The sequence below is a fragment of the Solanum tuberosum genome, unplaced genomic scaffold (assembly GCF_000226075.1).
Source record: "Solanum tuberosum cultivar DM 1-3 516 R44 unplaced genomic scaffold, SolTub_3.0 scf00017, whole genome shotgun sequence".
Classification (NCBI taxonomy): Eukaryota; Viridiplantae; Streptophyta; class Magnoliopsida; order Solanales; family Solanaceae; genus Solanum; species Solanum tuberosum.
In genome coordinates this window covers 145,340-154,574 of record NW_006238943.1, presented here as the reverse complement: position 1 = coordinate 154,574, position 9,235 = coordinate 145,340, and the positions used below count along the sequence as shown (strand labels likewise).

The following is a 9,235-nucleotide window of genomic DNA, read 5'->3' as shown; positions in this document are numbered from 1 at the left end:
CCCCACACCCCCCCCCCCCCACCCCTCCAAAAAGGGAAAAAAAGAGGTAAAGAACAACAGGAATTACCAGTGTCAGCCAATGAGTCCAACGCAGTGTCTTTAGCTTGTACTTGCTGCCCAGAGCTTAACCCATTTGCAACTGCAGAATCACCAGGAACCCCTCCATCACCACCAAGCCTAAGTGAGATCCAATCTTCAGTACCAACGCCATTTGAAACATCAGGCTGATCCCTCGCAGCCTCAACTGACGTATCTGATGGTCTAGTAGGAAGAAATATCTGAAGTGAGGGATCATTACCACTAAATCCGAGGGGATTATCAACTAAACTGTCATTTATATCAGCATTAGGGCGATCGGTGTATGTTCCAGGAAGAAGAGAAGCAGATCCAATGCCAGTATCTGCAGCCAACCCATACCCACTCATAGAACTGGTACAGTTAATAGATTCATGCTGCACATCTACTAAAGATCCTGAAACATCAGCATCAGAACTAAATAACTGAAAACCAGGGCCACCTTGGGTTCCAGAAGGCAAAGACCACAAGTTCATCCCAAATTCATCGTCATTAGAATTGAACAGCCCCAGGCATGAATTCCCACCATTAACAAGTGCAGAATCATGAAAAGAATCCGGAATTCCTAGTGGTTGAGCTGGAAAAGAAACTACAGGTGCATCACTATGGTTGTTATTAAAGACAGCTCCAGATGGGATAATTGGCTCATTCTCTTCTTCAGAATCACTTAGTACAATAACTTCAGCATCTCCTGCTGGTACCGACGGATTTCCGTGGCCAAAACCATATGGTGGGTCAATATTAAGAGAGATCGCCTCAAGATCAAATGCATTGTTCGAGAATTCAAGGTTCCCATTACCATCCTGATTAACACTGCGATCTTCACCTTCTTTGCCACTCCCAGTGGCACTGCTGCTCATTGGAATGACATCCTGACCAAAATTTTCTCTCAATCTATTTCCAGATGAAAATGTCTGGTCTTCAGGTTTGCTGATTTCCCACAATCCGTCTCTGTTCTTCTTCAATCCAACTTTAAGGCCATTTCCATCAGAGCCTCCTTCCTGTTTAACCTGCTTAAGAATTTCAGGCTTAGGCTTCGACTCTATATCTGGAGATTCACTCAGAGACCCATCAGGTAAATGCCAACGTCCAAGATCTCCAAGACTCCTTCGATCAGATTCTGTCTTCGCGCGCCAAGAACCATCAGGTTTCACTTCAATTTCTGTGACATCTTCTCCACAACTACGCATCTACACCGCGAAACCGCACAAAAGTTCAGCTAAATGCTAAAACAGAGTTACTATCCCCAAAAATAACCAAGCAATACCTGAGAAGTAATTCGATTGAAATATGGATCTATGATGACATGCTCCAAAGAGTAGTTCTTAAGACAGATAGGGCATTGCCACTGCATCACATGAACAAGATTTGTCAATAAATAATATCCAGTGGATATACGATGGGAACTTGAGACATTAGTTCAGTTATGGGTTATAGTTGCTTGCCTTCCTCGACCTTTGATTCATTTCAACAAAGACGTCAAGATCAAAGCAGCCCATGTGTATACAAGGTTTGAATCTTCCAGCAACTTTCATCCTTGAACCACTCATCTGTTATGCACATAGAAAAGAAAATTGAGCCCCGACTCATGCTGCATTACAAAGCAATAAAATATTGCAACAAAGCAACAGAGGGGACAGAATCCAAATAGAAGCAAATTATTTGAACGCTGACATGCTATCCTCCTCCAGAAAAATTAATACATATAATAATAGCAGGAGATGTGGTGGACACTAGTATAGATGGAAGACTAAAGGGAAGCCAGTGCTCCACCATGTTTTCTTGATCAGGTGATGCCCAAAAGGTTAATCCTGTGGTTTCTTGTTCAAACCATCAAATAAACACTTAAATAGCATCTATGACTAAGATTGTGCCTAATGGAGGTTCTTGAATCAGAAGAATATGATCTCTAGGATATCGACTACGACCACATTGTATGCAATTGCACTAGCTTGCAGCTTGATTGTCTACTTTGAACAAACCAAAAGGCCCACTAAGTGAGGAAGAGACACAGTAACAAATATGCCAAGATCTAACACAGTGATAAACTAAACAACACTAACTAATAGATGTACTGTAAACAGGATTATAACTTCAGTATGCACTTACAGGGCAGCGAAGATTGACAGGAATACAATCAGCAACAACTTCCAGATCACTATCGCTATCAGCATTTTCAGTGGCTGTCCCACCACCAACACAACGACGAACGCGAGCAAGGGCATCTTCAAATTTCTCACCATCTGACACCTTCGGTATCATACTAAGAACCTAACAATAAAACAAAGGTTTATCAGAAACATGAAACAGTCCATATATAAGATCCCTTGTTTGTTAACAAGTCTATGTTAATGTAAATGGTAAGCTATCAGGAATTTTTATTTTTTTATAACAATATCATGAATATTATTTTTGGGGGGGAAGAACAATATCAGGAATATCAAGGCCACAGTTGGAAGGGAGTGACAGGGATCTCAAGCAGCACCAGCACACTTCTTAAAAACAGAAATAGATTGGTTAATGCTAACGGCTACTATAGGCATCAGTATAATCTCCGATATCATGAAAATGATTGATTGCTTAATTCTCTGTAATCAGACAGAATCATGTCCTGTAAAGAAAATCTTACCATCCAGTGAATGGGCAGACAGATTTTCCATTACCTTGCAGAAAAAGATTTTGGTACCTGTATCATATCACAGTCTGAAGGTTGTGAAGAATGTGCAGACATTGTACTGGAGCACGAGTGTTTTAGAAAATGATTTAAATAAGTGAAACAAGGAAGATGAGGGAAGATTGGGCACCAACAAAACAAAAATACTTCATAAACTTGGATAAGGAGATCAGCGGAGGAAGGAACTGTGTATGGAAGAGCTCAAAGGGCAGCTGAGGAGATTTCTCATAGAGTACTAATCAATGTCTTAGATAAAAGATTAGTACTAGTGATGGACACCATATATCATCATTTCAGAATGCAATTCTGGGAGAAACATTGCAGAACGTACTTCTTCTGGGAGAACTACTGAATATCTTATGATATTGATAATGGATGTGCCTTGTAAGGAAATGGGCCCAGATGTGTTGTACAAGTAGGACACCAAGGAAGCATACATCATTCAATTGGTTTCCAAATTTATATGCTAGAGACAAATGGATTCAGGAAAAAGTAGAGGTCTGGCTAGATATTGCAAATCATCAGCTAAATTATCAATAATTCAGAATAACACCCTTTATGCCTCCTTTGAATGTATGAGGGAAAAGGAATTTTGTCTCCACTAGTCTTTATCTGTTCCTCTTTATTTTCATGAAAAGTTTCGGGTTGACAAGGTGACGGAAGGAGTGATAAAACCTTGGTACTCCCCAAAATACTAGTGGTTTGAAATATCAATATACACAACACAGAATTTGTACTAATGGAGGAGCTACAAGAGATCCAAAATTGGCAAGAGTTTGTGGTCGCAAAATGGACACACCATCTACAAGTTAACCATGGTATCTGGGTCAGCTTACGCGCACCTCGACTAATTCCACGAGATACGTGCCACCTCCCACCAGCAACAGATACCGGTATCTTCCACCAAGGCTATAACATATGGGAAGATATCACGTAGTGTTTTTTCGTCTCTTGCTGGGATTTGTAGTTGAACCCTCATGGTTCTCAACCCACTTCATTGCCCCCGGGCCACACCCTAGGGTGCTTGTTGGAAGACAATATTTTTTCCAAGACGAAAAGATAATACCATTGAAATCCATTCATTCAAGCATATCAAGGTACTGGTAGTACTACATGTCCATATTTGTATATGCCGTCAACAATAGCAATAGGAAATAGAGAAAACAATTTTTCCTGTGAAGGAATGGAGAGGAAACTGAAATGATATTTTTTTCCCTTGTTAAAAATGAAAAATTATTCGACAAAAAGAAAAAAAGATTCACCTATCAAAGAGGTTTACAGAAGTCTAGAGTAGCCCACCTATAATGATGCAATACTTAAGAAGTGGATCTGGAGTTATCCCATGAGAATGCACTATGAGAAGGGTGGTAACCACCATAAATGGAACATAAATCAATAGATATTCTCACATGTAAAGGATTATTGATGTAATATTGAGGAAAATGGAGTTGCAAATTCATAGGTTTCCACAGCTACATTGTCAAAAACAATGTTTTTTCTTTATGTTCACATTTAGTGTGGGGCACGCGACTTTGAAAATAGCATTTCTACATGTTTTTGGTTTCACAAATGATAATGAACTGATTATCTGGGTAAGAATAACAATGGGATCTAGTGGGATATAAACTTCATAGAGCCATCCAAGATCAGAACATGACGAGGTTTACAAGCTCCTACAGCTGAGGTATGAATGCTCAATAGAAGGAGAGGCAGAAGATCGCATGATACGGTGGGTGGGAATTGGGAAATAGAATCATTTTGAGGAGAAATTATACTATAGTAAAGACGTTATGAAACGCCAAGGTGCCGCCGAAAGTTGCTTTTTTTATATAATGTGCAGCTTGAAATGTAAGTACTCACCAAACATATTTTTGAAAGAAGAGGCGGATTGTTGTGAGATGGTACTATACAGGCACAGGATGGGGAAAACATAAATTGTTGTGTCCTTATATATTACAAATTTGCCTCATCTTTTGGACACTTGTGCTCTTGCCATTTAATATCAATTGGGTAGTATCTCAGCCTCTTGAGGCAATTACCAGCAGGAGGAAGTATTATCAGCAGGTCACAGTGAGTAGATCGAAGTAAAACAAAGGCAACATGAAGAGCAATGCAGCTGTGACTCCTTTGGATAATTTTAAGACAAAATTCTCAATAGAAAATAAATTTCTCGGCCTTTAGGCTAAGATCAAGCTCTCCTTGGGATAAATTGGGGGGGAAAATAGGGAAGTAATGAAAGGGATGTAATGAAACAGTCTTTTCCTTTCATTTATGTTTGTGGTGCAAGGAAAAATGCTTTATATATCGGTTGTTGGACTTACTTGATAGATGAGTGTGGTGGTTGAGCTATATTCATACATTGTAAATACCTTTGACATCTGACTAGTGTGCTCTTAGCGAAAAAATAATCAACTTGTTAACAAAGTAAGACTTCAACTGAATACTAAAAAACAACAGGTAAAAATGGTTTTTTTGCAAGAGAATCTACATAATGCATAATGTTGATCAAACTTAACTACCTGCTGAACAGTACGCCGCTTCACAAGTCTAACCCCTAAGCAAAAGACACGAGCATCACATCCTGTTAATGTGACCTTGTTGATTCCATCTCTGGTGCATGGTGTGATCTGATAAAATGGTAAGGTGTGAATTGAGAGAAATGTCTATAAAATGAACTACAGTTTTGCAGTAAATGTTCCTGGAAAGAAAAAAAGAAGGCTGAATGATTTATCCCAAAAACTTTTCTGAGACCAATTTGACCAATCAATTGTGAAAACTTGCATTACACTTCACACATTTATTTGGAGTTCATATGGGACAATAAGATTTGCTACTTGTTCAATTTCAGCATGCCTACACAACACTCGAAGATAAATATATACACCAAAGTGGAAGTGCACACACCCAAATACACACACAACAATTCACTTTCCAAGAGGCAGAAACAGAAGTGCATGTAATTAATACTCACTATAGGGCCATCATCTCGACCATTAGCACCCAGCAATTGAGAGCCAGGTCTATTTATCGCGCGCACTGGAACCCCTGTTGGTTGAGATTCAACTGAAGTTAATGCACAAGGGAAAGATCTTCTAGACCCAAAAAAAATTGTAAATGCAATCTTCACTCGATTTATGGCAATTGAGTCCTTGCAGAAGAATACAAGGGAAAAAGTTGCGTAAACAATATTGTAAGTTAAGAATGGTAAGAAGGATCCCAGAACACAATATCATGTTTACCTCACCCCTCAAGTTCTTATTAAGGCCAAGAAACTACGAACTTGAGAGAAAACACAAGACATTATATTTTTCCCATGAAAGAAGAAAACTATTGAGAAGAACATAACTTCAGCATTTACTTCCAATTGGATCAGGATTAAAACCGAAGCAACATAGGAGAGAGCATACCATTCACCTGCAAATCTGCATATTGAGGCCACTGCATTCTAAATTGTACCTTGTCGTTGAGAAGCATGCACCAAGCCTGACAAGTTTAGAGAACGAACACAATGAATATAAAAGGGCTTCTTTATCTTAAACCATCACCAGGAAAACCAACAACCTGGAGATCATATTCCTGTTTTGCCAACAAGTCTCTGTCAGCTCTAGTGATCTGAAATGTTTTCTCAATACTCTGCACAGGGTTCGTCCTGAAAATTCACAGACGAGATAGGTAATTAGGAAAGAAATTACATACTTGCTTAGCTACAAATACAGAACAATAACAAAGCAGAACATGCCATGTGGATGATAGAGCAAGTAATTCAGTGAGGAAAATAGAAGCATAAATCCTCTAAACAACAGATATCTGAGAATCCTGGCTCTTACATTCATGGGACCATTTGCCACAAAAGACAGAAAAGGCTTACACATGTCACACACCAAAAACTCTATCAGCGAGCAGACAACAAAGAAAGGCAAAATCATACATTTCAAAAGAGCAATCTATCTTGGATGCAACTGGAAGTTCAAACTGATAACCTGTTCTCACATAAAGGTTGAAGCTAACTTAAAATGGTCAAGCTATTACATGATTTCATCACCTTAAATTGCACAAACTTCTGACCTAGGGGAAAACATACAAATACAGATGCAAACAGATCCAAGACTTGCACTTAAACACTAAAATTTTGCATGCACAAGATACATGACTAAACTAGTGTTTGGAGTCTTTTCACCACTTTTCGAAATTCACTAACCACCAAATGACTTGCCCTTAAATCAAAAGTAGGTTATAGAAAAGCTGCCTTCCTTTTTTTCATTTCTTTTTTGGCTTCCCATCCCACCACACACTCATCCCCATGGAATAGTGAGGATAATACGGAAATGCACCAATCACTTTGTGGAAACCAAAGGTCATCCTTTGACATCTTTTCAAGGAAACACAAATAAAAATCTCTCTCAATTAATAGTAGCAAGAACAGGCATTAGAAACTGCATGTCCCAAATCTTCACAGAATTAACCCCATAAACAAATTAAGCCAAGCAAAAAGCAGTGCAGCAATAATAAAGAACAGGATAGACATCAGAAACGAAGTTGCAGGTTACTAACCCATCGGCAGGAACGCTTGTAATGGCCAACTTTGCAGGATACAAAGGGTGTCCCATTGTCACCCAGAAGCTGCATATAGGGAATTCAGTTATGGAAGGTGAAATAAGTATTACCATATAAATCCTGTATGTAACAAAGTAAAGCCGCATCAAAGTGGTCATTTAAGTATCCATATTCATGGTGAATGAAGTGTCAGGTCTTACTGCCATGCACTGAAAATCCCAGGTTAGCACCCACATGTTTACCAGCCTTATGGATAACAAGTTATAAACTTCACATGCTATGAATGTGAAAGTTCAATACAAGGAAAAATGTTTTTACCCAAGTGAAATTTCAGAGCAATTGCATAAAAGTTACATCAGTTAAGGTTCTCAAATCAGCTAATGCTAACAACTGTCTCAACTACTAGATCACGTCATTGTACTTACAGATGGAACAAAATCGCTTCTATACCCATCACAACCCCTTGGTTTGTACATAATATAAGGAGAGCCAGCCCACTTTTCTTATCCGTGGCTCCAATACATTGGCTCATCTCAGAGAGGGAAAAGCAACAAATTGTAGCCTTGATGTCAAATTGTTCTTCTTAAGATATCAAAGATTTTAAATAATAGCAATGTCAGGAGACACCTTTTATGAGTTGAAGAGAACTGTAGAATGTATATAGTAAATAGACAACTAAATTTTGCATGTTTGACATCTAAGACATTTCAAGAACACAATTTATTTGACAAGAAAAATCCTCCATAGACCATAGCCACAAATACAATGCAACACTCCAGTAAATGGAAATGCAGCCAAATCACACAATCCCTCCTGTAAAAGGAACAGATAAAAGTGAATTGAACACCAAAGGTGACACTTACGGGTCAGCACGAACCAGTCTGCACACTTCACAGTAAAAAGTAGTAGGCGGAATTGGTGGATCACCACCCTCCATTGGCTTATCTGGTATGACAACACAACGAATATGTTGCCATGTGTGACATCTTCTGTCTTCACACTGCAAGCATGATTACATCATGAGACACAAATGTGATACATCAAGTACAAGAAACAGAAGCTTCAAATGTTCAATCTGACACCATGTCCAGTGCACCCCTCATCGTGGCAGAATTTATATTTCAAAAAGGCATACTTTATGCTGAAATCACAGCTTCATCATAATAGCAACACAAATGCAATTTACAGATACGCATGATAGTCTACAATGTTAAAGATGCAATGCTGTACCGGTCCAACTAGGAAATATTATAAGTAATTACGCAGCTTTGCAGTGCATAAGCAGATTTGGTATATCTTTTGAAAGAGAATCAGAGCTCAAAAGGATGTTTGCACACTCAAAATAATACATTGAAGATATGCATATTGGTAAGCAAAAAAGAAGATATGCATGTTCATAAAAAACGAGTAAAAGATATAAGGGAAATTAGTGCAGAAGTAAAACCTGAATCATTGTTTCAGTTTGTAATGAGCTTGTACACACACAGCGAATTTTCATGTGGTAAGTGTCTTCAATCTCCTCTTTCAACTTCACATTACTGGTATCCGAGACAACTTGTGACTTTGATGCTAGGTCAGTTGCCCCAGTTGCCCCCGTTGCCCCAGACACCTGCATTTTTCTGGCAGACGTAGAAAGATCACTATGCATTGGAAGTCATTGATTAAGGTAGAAAGTTAGTAGATACCAAAGTGTTGTCGCACTTAATGTGGGAGAGGTAGGGGGCTAGCTTCTTCCTCTCCTCTTCTCATTATTAGTAGTATTTAGTAGTTGCATAGTCTCTTACTCTTCATTGTGTATTACTATTTGTTGTTGTATTTGCTTTGTATCTTGCTATTCTGTTGTCATATTTTTCTTGCAACCCTGCTTCGTGAACTTTTTTTTAAAAGTGGAGGGTCTATAGGACATAGCCTCTCTACACCCCACCCTCCCCC

The 9,235-nt window shown here is 38.8% G+C and overlaps 1 protein-coding gene across 4 annotated transcripts in view; it reads right to left on the bottom strand.

Moving 5' to 3' along the window:
* Window positions 1-9,235, bottom strand: part of LOC102600633 (E3 SUMO-protein ligase SIZ1) — a 15,153-nt gene that overhangs the window by 1,641 nt on the left and 4,277 nt on the right. For all 4 annotated transcript variants that reach the window (XM_015314994.1, XM_006340078.2, XM_006340079.2 and 1 more), the window contains exons 6-16: window positions 8,748-8,922; window positions 8,167-8,303; window positions 7,301-7,369; window positions 6,311-6,398; window positions 6,157-6,232; window positions 5,721-5,794; window positions 5,269-5,376; window positions 2,185-2,346; window positions 1,521-1,625; window positions 1,343-1,423; window positions 68-1,265 (exon numbers count right to left, since the gene is read on the bottom strand). In XM_015314994.1, the coding sequence (XP_015170480.1) occupies window positions 68-1,265; window positions 1,343-1,423; window positions 1,521-1,625; window positions 2,185-2,346; window positions 5,269-5,376; window positions 5,721-5,794; window positions 6,157-6,232; window positions 6,311-6,398; window positions 7,301-7,369; window positions 8,167-8,303; window positions 8,748-8,922 (2,273 nt within the window). The remainder of the gene's footprint in view (window positions 1-67; window positions 1,266-1,342; window positions 1,424-1,520; window positions 1,626-2,184; window positions 2,347-5,268; window positions 5,377-5,720; window positions 5,795-6,156; window positions 6,233-6,310; window positions 6,399-7,300; window positions 7,370-8,166; window positions 8,304-8,747; window positions 8,923-9,235) is intronic.